The sequence below is a fragment of the Aotus nancymaae genome, unplaced genomic scaffold (genome assembly GCF_030222135.1).
Source record: "Aotus nancymaae isolate 86718 unplaced genomic scaffold, 86718_ANA_hifiasm-v0.15.2.pri h1tg000069l, whole genome shotgun sequence".
NCBI lineage: Eukaryota > Metazoa > Chordata > Mammalia > Primates > Aotidae > Aotus > Aotus nancymaae.
This window is the reverse complement of record NW_026988484.1, coordinates 2,478,712-2,498,007: the sequence shown is the minus strand read 5'-3', so window position 1 is coordinate 2,498,007 and position 19,296 is coordinate 2,478,712. Positions and strand designations below refer to the sequence as shown.

General features: G+C 54.0%; 2 protein-coding genes across 2 annotated transcripts; both read right to left on the bottom strand.

Annotated features, from left to right (window-relative positions):
• Positions 1-8,888: 8,888 nt before the first annotated feature.
• RNF225 (ring finger protein 225) lies at positions 8,889-10,501 on the bottom strand. Its single transcript, XM_021668163.2, has one exon. The coding sequence runs from the start codon at positions 9,927-9,929 to the stop codon at positions 8,889-8,891; it is 1,041 nt and encodes a 346-aa protein (XP_021523838.2). The 5' UTR covers positions 9,930-10,501.
• Positions 10,502-11,247: 746 nt separating this feature from the next.
• RPS5 (ribosomal protein S5) lies at positions 11,248-18,639 on the bottom strand. Its single transcript, XM_012473152.3, has 6 exons — positions 18,536-18,639; positions 17,644-17,752; positions 13,400-13,609; positions 13,127-13,255; positions 11,457-11,555; positions 11,248-11,370 (listed from the first exon to the last, which is right to left on the bottom strand). Exons 2-6 carry the CDS (start codon positions 17,749-17,751, stop codon positions 11,302-11,304), a joined length of 615 nt encoding a protein of 204 aa, XP_012328575.1. The 5' UTR covers position 17,752; positions 18,536-18,639; the 3' UTR covers positions 11,248-11,301.
• Between the last annotated feature and the right edge of the window lie 657 nt (positions 18,640-19,296).

The following is a 19,296-nucleotide window of genomic DNA, read 5'->3' as shown; positions in this document are numbered from 1 at the left end:
TGTTTTCTAGCTGGATTTTGTTAGCCAATTGTGTTAATGTATAACATACAGTAGGCCAGGCACGATGGCTCATGCCCGAAATCCCAGCACTTGAGGAGGCTGAAGTGGGAGGACTGCTTGAGCCCAGACGTTTGAGACCAGCCTGGGCCACATAAGGAGACCCTGTCTCTATAAAACATTTTTTGAAAATACAAAAAGCCTGCCAGGTAAGGCTGGGCACGGTGGCTCACGTCTGTAATCCCAGCACTTTGGGAAGCCGAGGCGGGCGGAGCACCTGAGGTCAGGAGTTTCAGACCAGTCTGACCAACATGGAGAAACATCTCTACTAAAAATACAAAATTAGCTGGGCGTGGTGGTGCATGCCTGTAATCCCAGCTACTCGGGAGGCTGAGGCAGGAGAATTGCTTGAACCCAGGAGGCAGAGGTTGTGGTGAGCCGAGATCACACCATTGCACTCCAGCCTGGGCAGCAAGAGTGAAACTCCATCTCAAACAACAACAACAATCTGCCACCTGTGGTCCCAGCTACTCAGGAAGCTGAGATAGAAGGACTGCTTGAGTCTGGAAGGTCAAGGCTACTGTGAGTCATGATCATGCCAGTGTACTCCAGATTAGGACACATATACTCTAAGACCTTGTCTCTGAAAATAAATGAATAAATAACATACAGTAAAATGCACTCATTTTAAATGTGCGATTTGATGAGGTTGGACACATGAATACACCTGTGCATTCGATCGGAGTTACTCTCTGGTGTCTTTCCTCAGTCCAGTGTCTCTGCTCCACCCTCATCCTCTTGCTGTGATTGGCAAATATATTTTTGTTATAGGTCAAACGGTAGAATTAGGAGCCCGGTGAGGGTGCTCACGCCTGTAATCCCAACACTTTAGAAGGCCGAGGTGGGTGGATCATTCGAGGTCAGTTCAACACCAGGCTGGCCAACATGGTGAAACCCTGTCTCTACTAAAAATACAAAATTAGCTGGGTGTGGTGGCGCGTGCCTGTAATTCCAGCTGCTTGGCTGAGGCACTAAAATCACTTGAACCTGGAAGGCGGAGATTGCAGTGAGCCTAGATCAGGCCGCTGCACTGTAGCCTTGGCTACAGAGTAGTGAGACCCTGCCTCAAAAAACTTCTTTTTTTCTTTTTCGAGACAGAATCTCACTTGTTGCCCAGGCTAGAGTGCAGTAGCACGATCTCGGCTCACTGCAACCTTCGCCTCGCGGGTTCAAGTGATACTCCTACCTCAGCTTCCGGAGTAGCTGGGACTACAGGCACCTGCTGCACGCCCACCTGGACCTCTCAAAGTCTTGGGATTACAGGCGTGAGCCACTGCGCCTGGCCCATACTTGGTTATTTTTTTTGTTATTTTTTTTGTTTTTTGAGATGGATTCTTGCTCTGTCACCAGGTTGAAGTGCAGTGGGCAATCTCGGCTCACTGCAACCTCCGCCTCCTGGGTTTAAGGTATTCCTAAAGTGCTGGGATTACAGGCGTGAGCCACTGTGCCTGGCCCCATACTTGTTTTTCATGTCAGTAAAGAAAGGGGAGGCCGGGTGTAGTGGCTCACTGTAATCTCAGCACTTTGGGAGGCCAAGGCAGGAGGATCACAAGGTCAGCAGTTCAAGACCAGCCCGGCTAATATGATGAAACCCCATCTCTACTAGAAATACAAAAATCTGGGTGTGGTCGTGGGCACCTGTAACCCAGCTACTTGGGAGGCTGAGGCAGGAGAATCGCTTGAACCCGGAAGGCGGAGGTTGCAGTGAGCAGAGACTGGGCCATTGCACTCCAGCCTGGGCAACAGGCCAAGACTCTATCTCAAAAAAATGTAAGGAACCAGCCCCCACACCCCACCCGTGGGTGGCCCGAGTTCAGTGACAACCAAAGAATGAGAAAAAGACAGATTAAGAATGAAAGTGGAGCCCGGGACCATCACTTGTAATGGAAGCAGTGAAGGTCCGGAACATAGGTTCTCCACAGTATTGATTCGTTACAAGCACTTTGAGCAGTCAGCAGATAGTGGAGTGAAGGTGAGGTGATGAGGGGGAGCGGGTGGCATGAAGGTAGAGCAATCTTCAGTGAACAGGAACTGAGGCATCATTGTAAAGACTGCTAGCAGTGAAGGCTTTGTGAGAAACTCAAAAGCAGAAGCACGTGGTCATCTAAAGATTGTAGCAGCTGGAGGGAGTGAGTCTTAAAGGAGCCTACAAGTCTGGTTGCTTTGTAACGCTACAAAAGTAACTTGAGCATGTTATGCACTGTCACAGAGTCAAGGTCACTCTGCACCTGAAACATGAAGGCTTAGAGAAGTCTGCCTCCCCAGAGGCCTGATGCAGCTCGCCTAAGTTTACTACTCCCAGTACTTGTAACCATTTTAGGTAGCACTCCGTAAACCCTTGTTTCCCCCAACCCAAAAAATAAAAATAAAAAAAAGTGGGAGGGGGAAATGCATTTATAGTTTTTATTTAGTTAGTTAGTTTACTTTTTAGTACAGATGGGGTCTTGCTATGCTGCCGAGGCTGGTCTTAAACTCCTGGCCTCAACAAATCCTCCTGCCTTGGCCTCTCAAAATGCTGGGATTACAAGTTCAAGCCACCTGATCCGGCCTATACTTCGGTGCTTTTAGTTTTTTTCATGATGACAATTACTGTGTGGGGTCACCCGCTTTCAGCTTTAAAAACTTCCTTTAGGGCTGGGCACGTTGTCTTATGCCACTAATTCTAGCACTCTGGGAGCCCGAGGCGGACGGACAGTTCAAGACCAGCCTGATCAACATGGTGAAACCCCATCTCTATTGAAAATACAAAAATGAGCTTGGCATGGTGGTGCGTGCCTATAAAGCCAGCTACTTGGGAGGATGAGGCAGGAGAATCGCTTGAACCTGGGAGATGGAGGTTATGGTGATCTGAGATTGCACCACTGCATTCCAGCCTGGGCAACAGAGCGAGTCTCCGTTTCAAAAAGAAAAAACAAAACCTCCTTTAGTACTTCTTTATAGACATTGGATGAGACAGCCCCCCAGCATGCAGCTCACCAGGCTCCTCAGGAAGGAGGAGCAGAGCAGACTGGGAACTTCCAAGTCACCAAGATGTAGGCCTGAGTGGGGACACTGTCCACTATTTAAAACAAGCAGATATTTTCTTCTCTTTAGCAAAGGATGTTTATTTGCAACAATGCCCTATAGACACTTTCCCTTCAAAACAGTGTAGGTATTTGATTCGTTACACATGCCTTCCTGGGCATGTCATGAGGGAACTGTGGTTTACATTTGAGCGGTTTACACACTGGCCAGCTGTACTCTGGTGTGAATTCACATGCATGTCCCACTTAATGCTCCTCGTCTTACTCTGTCGCCAGGCTGGAGTGTGCAAAGGCGAGATCTCGGCTCATTGCAACCTCCACCTCCTGGATTCAAGCGATTCTCCTGCCTCAGCCTCCCGAGTAGCTGAGACTACAGGGACCCGCCGCCACGCCCAGATAATTTTTGTAATTTTAGTAGAGACGGGGTTTCATCTTGTTAGCCAGGATGGTCTCGATCTCTTGACCTCGTGATCCGCCCGCCTCGGCCTCCCAAAGTGCTGGGATTACAGGCGTGAGCCACTGCGCCCGGCCTGCTTTACTCTTAATAAATTACAAGACATTGGTCGGGCACCGTCACTGAAGCCACAGCCTCCCGCGTTCAAGCTATTCTCCTGCCTCAGCCTCACGACTAGTTGGGACTACAGGCGCCCGCCACCACGTGCGGCTAAAAAAACACTGTTTTTTAGAAGATCCACTTTATATCGGATCCTCACGTTAAACTGTGTGTTTGGACCTGCGTTAAAACGTGTTCATAACTATATGATCTGTACTCACGGCCACCGGCCCCCAACAACTCAGGCCCCGGCGTGGCGTGGAGACGAAATGTGGGAGGGCGCTCGCTGCTCACCTGAAGCCCCGGAGCCTCGGGTCTCACAGTCTTGGGTCCCACAGCGGCGCTCTCCGCGCCGCGGCCTTCGCTTCCTCCAGCACCACCACAGCGCTGAAACTCACCGCTCCCTCCGCCGGCTCCCCGAGTTCCCAGCGGCCCTAGCGCCTGACGCACTCTCAGGCGCAGCGTGGTCGTCGTGGCAACAACGACCTCGGGCCTCTGATTGGCCGTCAATTCTGGCGCGCCTTCCCTGCCGCACCTAGTGCGGCTGCGTGATGGAAGCAGTGTGCGCGCAGCAAAGGCGGGACGGGTTGTTATGGCTACAAGAGTCCCGCCTCCTCAGTCCTATTTGCGCCTCCAATTGGTTCGCGCTTCCGCGAAGGCCTCTCCGCATTCTGGGCCCCCCGGGACCCACCCCCGGTGTGAGGAGGGAGAAGGCAGGACCGCGAAGGGCGCAGGAGAGATCTGCGGTTGTGACCGGGGGAAGGAGGGAAACCCGAGGATGCCGGCACGTGCGGTGGACGTGAGAAGGGATCGTGCAGATCGCTCCCAGGACCCAGGTTCCAATGCACGCTCTGCCTAGCTGGTCTGCCTCAGTTTCCCGACACGTCAGTCTGGACAACGATGCTTCCAGCGTCTCGCGAAGCCCCCCCTCTTGGCGCTTGGTCCCTCGGCCTGATCACGAGAGGGTGCCCCGACGACGGCCGGCGACGGGTCTGGCATGGGCAGGGACCTCTCCGACCCTCATTGAGGAAAGAATGGCGGAACCCGTAGACCGGACCCTGGCGTACCTCCTGCAAGGTGGGGAGGAGAGCTGGACGGCAGGGTTTGGGAAAGGCTTGGGGAGCAGCGTGACGGAGGAGGCAGTGAGACCAGAAGCACGGCTCGGTCGGCTCAGCCTCCCGGACCCCATCTGCCCCCTGAAGTTGGTCCTCGCTCCCAACGTGCCCTGGTGCCGCCTGCTACATAGAATGCGCTCAGTAAACACTTGTGGATGAAGGAAAAAGATTTATTGTCGTCCATTTACAGAAAAGAGAATCAAACGCTGTCCCATGCTGATCCCTGGCACCGGCCTTCACAAGTACCCAGACCTGCCAGGAGAAGCAAGTCTCGGGCCAAAGTGCCAAGAGGCAAGGTGTACAGCAGTGATGGGGTGGGCGGAGGGAGGCTGGGAGGGCCCAACTTCAGCTCTGAGGAAGAGAAACAGGAGAGCTGAGGCCGGGCAAAGGTGGGAGGCGTCCCCCTCGGTGTTTTCAGGCAGCTCCTTTGTTTAAAGTGGTAGGCAGACACCTGGAACCAAGGTACTAATGAGCAGACCAGATGCTCAGCAACCCCTAGGCTCGGTTATCTGCCTCATTTTACTGCAAGAGAGAATGAGGCTCCTGGCTCCAAGCTGGTAGAGTGCAGAAGCCACAAAAGCCCCTAGGAGGGAGCTGGTTAAGACAGAGAATGGGGTCAGCCCCACCCACTACCCTCAGCCGCACCCCTGGCCTCCCTAGGTCCTCCTGTCTTTGCAATAGGCTATGCCACTGTTTTCAATACCAGCTCTTGAGCATCCTTTAGGATACAGCTTCCTCCTCCAGACAGCCCTCCTGGACCACCCTCAGACACAGAGCATCCTCTCTCTTCTGTGCACCACCAGGCAAGGGCCCCTTTCTAACCCCTCTCCTTGGACCATCTGGGTCAGATCTACTATTGTACACCCTGACTCCCCTAGGTTGGGGTGGGACGGGGAGGCAATGAAGAGAATCTCAGATGCTATGGTAGGCAGAATAATGGCCTCCAAAGATATCCAGGTCTGAATCCTTGGAACCTGTGAATCTTTTACCTGACACCACAAAGTGGACTGTGCAGGTGTGATTAAGTTAATGATCATGAGATGGGAGACTATCTTGGTTTATCTGGGTGGGTGCAACGTACACGTAGTGTCCTTAGAAGTGAGAGGGAGGCAGGAGGGTCAGAGAGATTTGAAGATGCTGCACTGCTGGCTTGGAAGGAGCCAGCAACCAAGGAATGGAGCCCTAGACGCTGGAAAAAAACGAATGAAATGGATTCTCTCTTAGAGCCTGCAGAAAGAACTAGCCCTGTGGGCACCTCAGCTTTAGCCCAGTGAAACTGATTGCGGACTTCTGAAGTGCAGCACTGTAAGATAATAAGTGTGTGTTTAGCCAGGCACGGTGGCCGATGCCTGTAATCCCAGCACTCTGGGAGGCTGAGGCGGGTAGATCACTTGAGACCAGGAGAGTTCGAGACCAGCCTGGCCAACATGGCAAAACCCTGTCTCTATTAAAAATACAAAAAGCGGCCGGGCGCGGTGGCTCACGCCTGTAATCCCAGCACTTTGGGAGGCCGAGGCGGGTGGATCACGAGGTCGAGAGATCGAGACCATCCTGGTCAACGTTGTGAAACCCCGTCTCTACTAATACAAAAAAATTAGCTGGGCACGGTGGCGCGTGCCTGTAATCCCAGCTACTCAGGAGGCTGAGGCAGGAGAATTGCCTGAACCCAGGAGGCGGAGGTTGCGGTGAGCCGAGATCGCGCCATTGCACTCCAGCCTGGGTAACAAGAGCGAGACTCCGTCTCAAAAAAAAAAAAAAAAACAAAAAGCTTAAGATATTTACATGCCAGAGAAAAAGAAGAAAAAAAGTAAAAAAAATACAAAAAATACAAAAAGCTCGGCGTGGTGGTTTATGCCTGTAATCAATCCCAGCTACTTGGGAGACTGAGGCAGGAGAATCGTTTGAACCCGGGAGGCAGAGGTTGCAATGAGCCGGGGTGACGCCACTGCACTCCAGCCTGGGCTACAGAGCAAGACTCTGTCTCAAACAAAATAAAGAAAGAAAGTAAGGCCGGGCACAGTGGCTCACACCTATAATCTCAGCACTTTGGGAAGCCATGGTGGGTGAATCACAAGGTCAGGAGTTCAATACCAGCCTGGCCATCATGGTGAAACCCTGTCGCTACTAAAAATAAAAAAATTAGCTGGGCATAGTGGCAGGTGCCCAATAATCCTAGCTACTCAGGAGGTTGAGGCAGAAGAATTGCTTGAACCCAGGAGGCGGAGGTTGCAGAGAGCCAAGATTGCACCACCGCACTCCAGCCCGGGTGACAGAGTGAGACATTATTTAAAATAAATAAAATAAACTCGTGTTCTAAAGAATTGGGTTGGGGGTATTTTGTCACAGCAGCCCGATGAAATGAATAGACCACCAACTCTGATGCCCTCTGACCAGGTTCCTTCCCTACGAGGCTGGGCTGTGGCTGCCCAGTGACCCAGTACACTGGTCCCAGCCCCCGCAGGTGACATCGGCATGTGGGTGTGGGCACAAACTGGTCTGGGAAGACATGCCCATGGACTCCCTAGTATTCCTCCTCTGGATCCCACCGGGAAGCAACAGCTCACACCAGAGCTAGCTCTAGACAGTCCTGGGCCCAGGGTTCATTCCCAGGCTGCCAGGGATCATTCCCAGGGCCCGGGGTTCATTCCCAGGCTGCCTGGGTTACCTGCAATTCTGTCACTCCCCTATTTGGCACCTACTGTATGCTAGTGCTGAGGACACACATAAATCAAACAGGAGCCTCCAGCCACACAGAAGTCATGTTTCTCTTTGGAACATGCTGGGTGCCCATTCCCAAAATACAGCATTCCTCCCCAGAATAAGGTGAGGCAGGATCGGTGGGGGGTGCAGGGCCTGGGAGGAGACAGAAGCCCCATGTTCAGTCTGCACAGAGGATAGCTGCCATCAACCCCCCAGTAACGAACCCAGGAAGACTTCTGAGAGGAAGAGAACAGGAGCCCACACGCCACCTTCCCTGGAGGCTGCTAGCAGGAAGGCTCAGGCTTCACCTTGAGGCACAAGAAAGGAGGCTGGGTGACAGATGGAGCCCTGGAGGAAGAAGTGCAGGAACTGGCACCAAGATATTAATCGGGGGTGATGGGGACTCTGGTGGCCAGGGAAAGGGACTAGGCTCCCTGTGGCTAACCAAGGAGGTCCAGGACTCCCACTCCCACCATTGTCTGCCTCCATCTGACCCCTGGGGTGACCTTGGCCTCTCTGAGTCACGATGAGCACAGCTGCACCACAGCACATTGAGAGGATCCTAGAAGCCACAACCCAGGGGGAAGTTGAGGCTCCCAGAGCAGCTGGGGACTTAGGATTGGGGTGGGAGCAAGTCTCTAAGACTCAGGTTCCTCCCCAGCCCTGGCCAGGACACCCCGCTCTTTCAAGCCGGAGCCCCAGCCCCAACCAGGTGTGCAGGATGCAACGATATGCCCCGGGATCAGCGGGTAGACTGCTGGAGCCCACTCAGGCCCAGCCTGCAGGCGATAGAAAAGAAACTCCACAGTGGAGTGGTGGGAGGCCCCCTGCAATGGCCAGTCGGAGACACACATGACCAGGGAATAGTAGCAGCAGCTCTGCCCTCCAAAGATGGGTGGGCCCCTGCCACCTGTAGCCAGTTCAAAAGATGAGTGGGTCAGGACCTTCGGCCTCTGGTGCTGATAAGGATGCTCCCCCAGGACTCTGGGGTCAAGATGACTGGGGCACTCCCAGCAGGACCCGTTCAAGGATCACTGTGGGGCTGCCTCTGGCTGGGCACCTGCATGGATGTTGGTCGGGGGTGTTCGCAGCTGGACTCCCACAAGGGATGAGGACTAGGGATGCTTCCAACTGCACCCCCACGGAGTCTGGGTTCTGGACCAAGCCCCAGCAGGACCCTTACAGAAGTCATGGTTAGGGCACCCTCCGCCTGTAATCCCAGCACTGGACAGCCACAAGAATGGGGGTCGGGGTGTCACCTGAGGATCCCTGTGGGACGACTGCTGTGGCTGCTCCTTGAGAGGGACCTGCCCCATGGTGACAATGCCAAGGATGCTTGCTCCAGGTCTGAATCTGGAGATAAGTGCTGTGCACCCTGCTAAGGCCCCCAGATGACACGGAGGTGCCAGGACTGGCGGTAGGACTGCAGCGCGGGCGCATTTATTGTGGGCGCCACAGCCTCCTTGCGCCCCGTACCCACGGGGCCCAGCCAGGGCCAGCCTCTGTGCCCCGCGGGCTGTCCGGCTGCTTGTCCAGCACCCCCTCGGTCTCCGCCGGGTCCTCGGGTCCCCCCTCAGCCTCTGCCGGGTCCTCGGGACCCCCCTTGGGCTCCAGCACATCTTCCGCAGTTCCTGGCAGGGCCGCGTCCAGGTCAGGGCCCGTGGGGCGCGGCGTCCAGGCGGGGGTCCAGGGCGCCCCCGGCGTGGGCCTCGGCGGGAACCAAGAGAAGCCGGGCGCTGGGGCGAGCGCCACGAGCTGGGGCCGCGCGGGGCCGGAGGAGGTGGCGTGTGGAATGAGGAAGAAGATGTAGACGGCCGAGACCACGAGGCCCGCGGTCACCAGCACGGCCACCGCCACGGCCGCGTTGAAGACCCAGGCCGGGCTGTCCAGCGTCAGGCGGCGCGACAGCGGGCGGCCCAGGCGCAGAGGCGGGGGGGGCGGCGGGGCGCGCGGGGCGCGCGGGGCGCGGGACTTACGGGGCCCGGGCGCGGGCGGCGGCGGCCGCAGGTAGAGGAGGCCGCGGCGCCTGTCGAAGCGCACGGAGCCCTGGCGCGAGGGCGGCGTGCGCGCGGCGCGGGGCAGGAGAGCGGACTGCGTGGGCAACGCGGGCGGTCCGCGGCGGGGGGCCAGGCGCGTGGGCGCGCGGCACACCGGGCAGGCCACCACGTCGCCGCCGCCCGCCGTGGCCAACGACAGGCGCGCCAGGCACTCGAGACAGAAGACGTGGCCGCAGTCCAGGCGCTTGGGCAGCTTGAACACGCCGTCGAAGGGCGACACGCAGATGAGGCACTCCACAGGGGAGGCGGGGAGCAGGACGGGGCCGGAGCCTGGGCTGCAGTCTCCCTCCTCCTCTTCCTCGCCCTGGTCCTGGTCCTCCCCTCTGCTCGGGGAGCGGGGTGCAGAGAGCGAGGCTGGGGAGCTGGGACCCGAGCCCTGAAGGGCCCGGGAACGGAGGAGCCAGGGCGGCCGAGGGCAGGGCATCCGTACGGACCTGCGAGGAGACGGGAGTCAGGTAGGGAAGGAGGGGTGGAGCATGGAGCCGCTTCTGAGACCAGCAGGAACTCCAGGGAAGACGGGACTGGACTTTGCAGAGGATCCCCTAGTACAGAGCAGGACCTTCCCGAGAAGGGTGTGTGTGGCTAGTGTCGAGGGGCAGAGATGAGTAGACCCATGGCAGGGACTGTGGATAGGAATGGACTCACAGGGGACCGGTTCTTGAACTGGAAACGGGGAGACAGACTGGAGCCGAACACAGACATGGGGAGGACACCAGACAGGGATGGAAAGGACCCAGCCCACAGAGGAGCAGACAGGAACCCCTGGAAGACCATCCAAGACTCCAGTGAACAGACATGGACACCTACGCAAGGGAAAGGATCCCAGCTGCTGAGAAGCCCAGCACAGGGCCAGGGGCTGTCGAACCCTACCTACCTGTGGACGCCTCCTCCCTCTGGCCTGTGGCGTGTCCCTGCCTGTTCTGACCCGTCTCTGGCCTACCTGTAGCTGGGTTCAAAAGTGCCCTCCCAGGAGGAGGTTGCTCATCTAGGGCCACCCCTCTAGGTCCCAGATACCCGCTGGACCCGTTTGACTGCCTGCCCCGCCCCCTGGGCCAGCCCCACCAGGATCAACGCCAAGCCTGCCTTGGCGAGATGCTGGGGGTGGTGGAACGGTGATGGCACAGGGTGGGCGGGCTTGGGCCCACCCCACCCATCAGAACCTGATGAATCTTCTACAGGAGTCACCAGCCTGTGGCCCTGGGTGGGCCCCAACCTGCGCCAGCAGCCTGATGACACTGCATGCACATTGGTGGAAGAGAACCTGTACAGCCCGTGGAAACTGGGTGTACAGGTCCGGGCTGCAGCCACACCAGTATGGCTGGGGAGGTAACCAGGAGTGCAGCCTACACTCCAAGAGGGTGAACCAGAGGTCTGCAAGTGTGGCCCAACACCTGAACTTCCCTTCTCTCCCTAGGGCTACTTCAACAAGCCTCTCAGGATGGCCTTGTAACTACCCAGAACTCACAGGCACCCAGGCCACCCACCCACCCAGACCACAGCGATAATTCATGTGCCAGAAGTTACGGACAACCCCTCCTGTCTCATTTCCAGTACCTGCTGGGACATTCTAGGCAGCCTGGTCTACCACTAGTGCCCCACCTGCTAGCCCTGGGGTGCCATGATTCTGAGTCAGCAATGCTTCCAGGTCCCCACAGGGCAACAGGTCAGGAAGGTGAGCAACTCCCAAGGCCACCAGCCCCATGCCACCCACAGCCCCCACTGAAGACAGACAACGGCACCAGTGGGTGGGGCTGCCCCACAGGGCAGACAGGTTTATTGGGCAGCAGCCGGGAAAATCAGCGGTTGGACTTGGCCACACGCTCCAGCTCATCCTTCTTCTTGATAGCATAGGAGTTGGAAGAGCCCTGCAAGGAGACAGACAGTTTTGAATCTGAAGGACCCCCACCAAATGCCCTACTTAAGACCTCCCCACCAGAGTGCCCTCCTCCACCTTGGCAGCATTGATGAGCTCATCTGCCAGGCACTCAGCAATGGTCTTGATGTTCCGGAAGGCAGCCTCACGAGCGCCTGTGCACAACAGCCAGATGGCCTAGGGAGAGAACAGGGGTCAGGCTAAAATGACAAGCTGCAGTCCTCCAGCACCCTGGGCCCACCCCCAACAGATGCTGGCAGCCATGTTGTCTCCCATAGGCCCAGAGACAAGATGTTAGGGGAGATGACATCATGCCCAATTTGCAATCAGAAAGAGGGCCACAAAAGCAAGTGTCCAGAAACACACACACAGGCTGATGCTGGGTCCCCAAAGACAGGAGATTGAGACCCGCCTCAACAGCAAAATGCCGTGGCCTGGTGTGGTGGCTTGCACCTGCAATCCCAACACTTCGGGATGCTGAGATGGGAGGATCAAGCAAAATGCCGTGGCCTGGTGTGGTGGCTTGCACCTGCAATCCCAACACTTCGGGATGCTGAGATGGGAGGATCAAGCAAAATGCCGTGACCTGGTATGGTGGCTTGTACCTGTAATCCCAACACTTCAGGATGCTGAGATGGGAGGATCAAGCAATATGCCGTATGGCCTGGTGTGGTGGCTTGCACCTGTAATCCCAACACTTTGGGATGCTGAGGTGGGAGGAGCACTTGGGCTGGGAGTTTGAGACCAGCCTGGCAACCCCATCTCTACAAACAACAACAAAAAATGCAGCCAGGTGTGGTGGCTCACGCCTGAAACCCTAGCACTTTGGGAGGCTGAGGGGGCAGGATCATTTGAGACCTGGAGTTCAAGAACGCCCTGGGAAACAGAGACCCCATCTCAGTCATTTCTAAAAAAAAATTTTTTTAAAGGGGAAAAGGCCGGGCGCAGTGGCTCAAGCCTGTAATCCCAGCACTTTGGGAGCCGAGGCGGGTGGATCACGAGGTCAAGAGATCGAGATCATCCTGGTCAACATGGTGAAACCCCGTCTCTACTAAAAATACAAAAAAAAAATTAGCTGGGCACGGTGGCGCATGCCTGTAACCCCAGCAACTCAGGAAGCTGAGGCAGGAGAATTGCCTGAACCCAGGAGGAGGAGGTTGCAGTGAGCCGAGATCGCGCCGTTGCACTCCAGCCTGGGCAACAAAAAGCGAAACTCCGTCTCAAAATAAATAAATAAATAAAAGGGGGAAAAAAAAAAGGCAATACATATGCTCTTAATTGGGACCCCCAATTCACAACTGGCCACTATAAGGGACACTCTGGGGACAGATGCATAAATGGAACAATGACTAATCTGATGATTCTATCGATGTTAAATTCCTTCGGTTCGGGGGAGGGTGACGATGGAGATAGGTCATCCCTGTTTTTAAAATACCTGTTGTGTTAAGGGGAAAATTATTGTAATGTCTGCAATTGATTCTTAAACTGTCCAATAAAAAAAAAAGTACATATACACACATAGTGTAAAAATATACTCCCAAATGAAAGAAGACCTCAGCCAGATGTGGTCCAGAAGACCCAGAGCCTGGATCTGCCCTCATGGAGGGTGGGAATCCAGGAAGGCTTCCTAGAGGAAGTGATCTTGCAGGTAAAACATGCAACAGAGACAAGCCTTCCTGCCCCAGGCAAGACTCCACCCACTCCTGTGGCTGTGTCCACCCTCCCACGTGCATAAGCCCTAGGCTCACCTGATTTACCCGGCGCAGTGGGGACACGTCCACAGCCTGTCGTCTCACAGTCCCAGCTCGCCCAATGCGTGTGGAGTCCTCCCGGGGACCACTGTTGATGATGGCGTTTACCAGGACCTGCAGAGGGTTCTAAAGAGAAGGGGGGCTCTGAGCCCGACATCCAGCCCCATGCATTCCTCCCCTAGTCGCACCACACCACACGGGGCTAAGCCTGGCATACGCAGCATGGGGTCTGGGGTGTACTGAAGGCGCGGCCTGCCATCAGGGCCCTACCTCGCCTGTGAGCAGATGGATGATCTCGAAGGCGTGCTTGACGATGCGCACGGTCATGAGCTTCTTGCCGTTGTTACGGCCGTGCATCATCATGGAGTTAGTGAGGCGCTCCACGATGGGGCACTGGGCTTTGCGGAAGCGTTTCGCGGCATACCGCCCTGCGCTGTGAGGCAGGTACTTGGCATACTTCTCCTTCACGGCAATGTAATCCTGGGGTGGCAGGGAGCAGGAAATGAAGGGAAAATGGTCGGGAGCAGCACGGGCCTTGGCCAGGGCCCAGAGGAGGAAGCAAGTACCCATTCGAGGTAGCCCGACAGCTGTCTGGGGTGCTGCTGTGCCTTCCCAGGGGACTCGGATGTAAGCCCCATGCACCGTGAGAAAAAAACCTGGAACAGGTGACTTTACTAAGTCACCAAAAAGGATACTTACTTCATAATGAATGAGAGAGTAGGAACGTAAGGAGACTAGAGCCCATGATTCCAGTTTTCTAAAACGGCATCCTCTAACTCTGCACTATTATTAATGGTTTGAGGGGCTGTCCTGCATACTATAGGATGTTTAACAGCATCTGTTATGCCACTGGCAACCCCTTCGATTTTTTTTTGAGGGGGATTCTAGCTCTGTTGCCTAGGCTAGAGTGCAGTGGTGAAATTTTGGCCCACTACAACCTCCACCTCCTGGGTTCAAGTGATTCTTCTGCCTCAGCCTGCAGAGTAGTTGGGACTACAGGCGCATGCCACCACACCTGGCTAATTTTTTGTATTTTTAGTAGAGACAGGGTTTCACTGGGTTAACCAGGATAGTCTTAATCTCTTGACCTCGCGATCTGCCCACCTCAGCCTCCCATGCTGGGATTACAGTCGTAAGCCACCATGCCTGGCCCAAATTTTTTTTTCCCTCGAGATTAGGTCTTGCTCTGTCACCCTGGCTAGAGTGCAAAGGTGCAATCTCGGCTCACTGCAACCTCCACCTCCTGGGTTCAAGAAATTCTCCGCCTCAGCCTCCCGAGTGGCTGGGATTACAGGCACGCACCACCATGCCCAGCTCAGTTATTATTATTTTTTTGAAATGCAGTTTCACTCTCGCTGTCCAGACTGGAGAAGTCCCAAGCAGCTGGGACTACAGGCATGCATGACCACACATGACAAATTTTTGTATTTTTAGTAGAGATGGAATTTCACCATGTTGGTCAGGCGGGTCTCCAACTCCTGACCTCAGATGATCCACCCACCTCAGCCTCCCAAAGTGCTGGGATTAGAGGCGTGAGCCACCGTGCCTGGCCCAGAACAACAGCTGCCTTCCTATACTATACATATACATAGCCATCCCTCCACAAAAATCTAAAAAATGCCAAAAACTTAACCTTGCATGTGTAAAAGGGAAGAATGAGGGGAGCTATGTGTATTCAAAGGAGACTGCTGTTGACAGTTCCGTTACATAATGTCCCCAAGGCCATCCTTTCACTTGCCTCTGAGAACAGACACAATTACCTGTTTCTACAAATACAAAGAATGTTTGAAAAAGAACACACTACATCAAAATTTACACTATTTCACAATCTGGCTGCAAGAAAAAAAAATGCACAGTCCAGTGCTTAAACTCAAAAGTCCTATTTCATGGTGGCTGCAAGAAACACCCACCCCCCGACCAAAAAAAACACCTCACAGTCCAGTGTCTACCCCAAGAGAAGCACCTGCACAAAGAGACAAAGTAAGGCATTCACGGAGGGTTTTCAACATGCAGCAAAAAATTCCAAACACCAAATTTCCCAGTTGGCCCAACAGTGGAGCCCTGCACAGGTGTTTAAAACACAGTGAATGCTGGGCGCGGTGGCTCACGCCTGTAATCCCAGCACTTTGGGAGGCCGAGGCGGGTGGATCACGAGGTCAAGTGATCGAGACCATCCTAGTCAACATCGTGAAACCCCGTCTCTACTAAAAATGCAAAAAATTAGCTGGACAGCGTGGCACGTGCCTGTAATTCCAGCTACTCAGGAGGCTGAGACAGAAGAATTGCTTGAACCCAGGAGGTGGAGGTTGCGGTGAGCCGAGATCGCGCCATTGCACTCCAGCCTGGGTAACAAGAGCGAAACTCCATCTTAAAACAAACAAACAAACAAAAAAAAACAGTGAACTCCCATCGATGTTTATTTCCCTAGCAGAACAGGCACTTAATAAACGTTTAGTAGAGCAAGGGATAGTGATAATTCATATTTTAAATGCATTTCACAAAAGCTTTAAAGAGAAAAGTAGGGCCGGGTGCAGTGGCTCACGCCTGTAATCCCAGCACTTTGGGAGGCCGAGGTGGGTGGATCACGAGGTCAAGAGATCGAGACCATCCTGGTCAACATGGTGAAACCCCGTCTCTACTAAAAATACAGAAGTTAGCTGGGCATGGTGGTGCGCGCCTGTAATCCCAGCTACTCAGGAGGCTGAGGCAGGAGAACTCCCTGAACCCAAGAGGCGGAGGTTGCGGTGAGCCGAGATTGCGCCATTGCACTCCAGCCTGGGTAACAAGAGTGAAACTCCGTCTCCAATAAAAAAAAAAAAAGGAGAAAAGTAACACATTAAAATGAGTAATAGAGGCCAGATGCGGTGGCTCAAGCCTGTAATTCCAGCACCTTGCAAGGCTGAGGCAGGTGGATTACCTAAGGTCAGGAGTTCTAGCCTGCCCAACATGGTGAAACCCTGTCTGTATTAAAAATACAAAAATTAGCCAGGCGCGGTGGCTCAAGCCTGTAATCCCAGCACTTTGGGAGGCCGAGATGGGTGGATCACAAGGTCAGGTATTTAAGACTAGCCTGCCCAACATGGTGAAACCTCGTTTCTTAAAAAAAAAAAAAAAAAAGAAAAAATTACAAAAATTAGCTGGGCATGGTGGCATGTACCTGTGGTCCCAGCTACTACGGAGGCTGAGGCAGAAAAATCACTTGAACTCAGGAGGTGGAAGTTGTAGTCAGGTGAGATCTTGCCACTGCATTCCAGCTTGGGCAACAGAGCGAGACTCTGTCTCAAAAATAAAAATAAGAAAAAAAAAATACAAAAATTAGTTGGGCATGGTGGTAGGCACCTGTAATTTCAGTTACTTGGGAGGCTCGCTTAAACCTGGGAGGTGGGTGTTGCAGTGAGCAGAGAGTGTGCCACTGCACTTCAGCGTGGACAACAAAAGCGAAACTCCCGTCTCAAAAAAAGAATCAATTAATTAATTACATAAAATGTTTGTGGACCCCCTGAAATAAACCCATGAAGGAAAGAAATCAAAGATCTACAAGATATTCAGAGTGAAAAACGAGGCTGAATTATCCACTAGGCATAGTGCCTAAGTTCCAAGACATCTTTATAGACAACAAAAAAGTTTTCATTCTTTCTAAAACAAAAGGTAGCAAGTTTGGTGGCATGCACCTGTGGTTCCTGCTAGCTGAGTATCCCGAGCCCAGGTGCATTGAGTCTGCAGAGCAAACTGTGATCACGCCACTGCGATCACGCCACTGCACTCTAGCCTGGGTGAGAGAGATCCTGTCTCAAAGAGAGAAGTGAGTGAAGTACAACCCAAATTATATTCATCTTTATACCAATGCAGTCACAAAATATAATTTCAAATACTTTCTTTTAATGGAGGAAGGGCTCACAGAAGCAAAAGTTCCTAAGGCCCACAATATTCATAACGGTGCCCTGGTGGGGAGGGGACAAAAGGGGTTTGTAAAACTGTACAGAGTAGGAACAAATTAGGACAACTCAACTTCCCAATTCCAAAACTTAATATAAGGCAGGAAGGTGTGGTACTGGCATCAAGACAGACATATAGACCAATGGAATATAACTGAGCGTCCATAATGAAACCCATACATCTATCGCCCAAGGCCATTCAATTGGGGAAAAAAATAATCCCTTTAAGAGACGGTGCTAGATAATTAGATATTCACATGCAAAAGAATGACAGTGGATGTGGTATGTATTCTTACTACAAAAACGGTAACAAAAATACCTTTATGTCAGATGTGATGCTCCTTTTTAAATTTATTTTTATTTTGGTGCCATGACTCCTCTGTTCCTTCTGATTAAAGAGCCGTCTCAGGACAAAAGTTGTAGTAATCTTTGAACAGGACGTAAGAAGGGATGTGGTGGTCGTGGGATGCCTTCTTTACGTGTTATGACCTCTATTGTTCACTTAGTGGCACAGCAACAAGTTTGATGTGCTGCTCCCGGAATGTCAGCCCCAACCGGGAAGGCCCATGTCCCCCTCACCTGCAGGGAAATGTCATTGATCTGCACATCATCGGTGCTCCACTTCCCGAAGAGCTTGATGTCAGGGGTCTCTGCTACCGCTGGCGCTGCTGTCTCCCACTCGGTCATCCTGGGATAAGGTGACGACAGGAAAAAAATGTCAGAGCCCAGCTAGCGTGGAGCAGAGGCACACTCATCCCAATTCCGAGGCTAGCCGCCATCCAGTGTTGAGCTGGGGCATTGCAAAGGACCAAGAAAGGCTGTGAACTGTTTTCAAGCACTAGAAAAATTACTCAGCTCTGAGCAAGAAGCATCTGTCTTTCACCTAGAACCCCTGGGTCCAAGGCTTGGCAGTCATCAGTCAACAGCTGCCGCATAGGACCAAGGTATAATGCCTCAGCAGATGCCAAATGTCCTGACATTGCAACGGCTGTAATTCAAACCCCAACCATGCCATTTACATCCTCTTTGACCCAAGCTAACATTCTGCCTCGGACTGTTTCCTTGGCCGTGAAGGGAGACCGTTATATGACATCAAGGACCACGGGAGGTACCATGTGGCACAGTCAACCCAAAGGCTTTGATTCTTTACTGACGGTGTGAAGGTTCTAGGAGCTTCTATCAACGAGGGAAAGTTACACATAGCAAAAGAGCGCATAGTGTGTCTAAGAATGGAAACTTCCCATCTCAGAGTGCAACTGCACAGTCCAAACCAAGATCCCCGAGCCCCGCCATGCGGAAAAGCTAGGAGCGGCGGAGCAAAAGGAAGTCAAGAGTAACTCGTCCCGCGCCCGTTTCTTCGTTTTTCCGGATGCAGAAGTGAGATCTAATGAAAAAAGCCTCAGGCCGCGGGACATGATCCCCGAAAGACCCTGAACCGTCCCAAGGACCACTGGTCCTAAGGCGGTCTCACCTGAGAGCACAGCTTGAGCGCCTCTATCGCTCCGCGTGGCACACGCGCCGCTCTGGTACAGACAGGAAAAGGCCGCGCGCAGCGATCCAACGCTTTTAACTGGAGGAAAACTTCCGGGTCAGCAGCTGCGACGCCTGCGTAAAAAGCCATCGTGTCCTTACGGACCAATCCGGAGGAAGGATGTAGAGGAACGTTTTGGGCTAGACAGAACGTATGCAGCCCAGACGCATGCGCACTTGCAGAAGCGGACCCAGAAGCGTGCCTGGCGGATGTCGGCTATCCAGTACTTGCCGTAGCTTGTGAGCGCCTGCACAAGCGCAGAGATCTCCCTGAGGCCAACGCCGCCATGTCTAATAAGGGAAAACGTCCGGCCCGCGCTCGCTTCTTTGTTCAGCGGCTGACCTTAAGTCCCACCTGCCGCGGGAGTAGCCAGTTCAGTTCCCTCTGGCTCCTCGCCGGGCCACAGGCGCCTCACAGGCACGCGCGCGATGCGGCGCTGGGCTGGCGGAGTAGGGCCTAGTGGTCACTGCCGCCCTCCACAGGTCCGGGTCGCCGCGCGCATGCGTGTGTCCACACGTAGCCCCCCGCCCCAACCTCCCGGCCCAGGAATCCCACGCTCTCGTGTCCTGGGTCCTGAGCCTCGGGCTGGGTCTTTTTTCCCGCTGGACCCCTCCTGTCATACCACGCTGGGGACCCCCACAACCTCCGCACCCTTCACTTCTGCTGTGCAGTAATCGCGCGCGTGGAAGAGGGGAGACCTG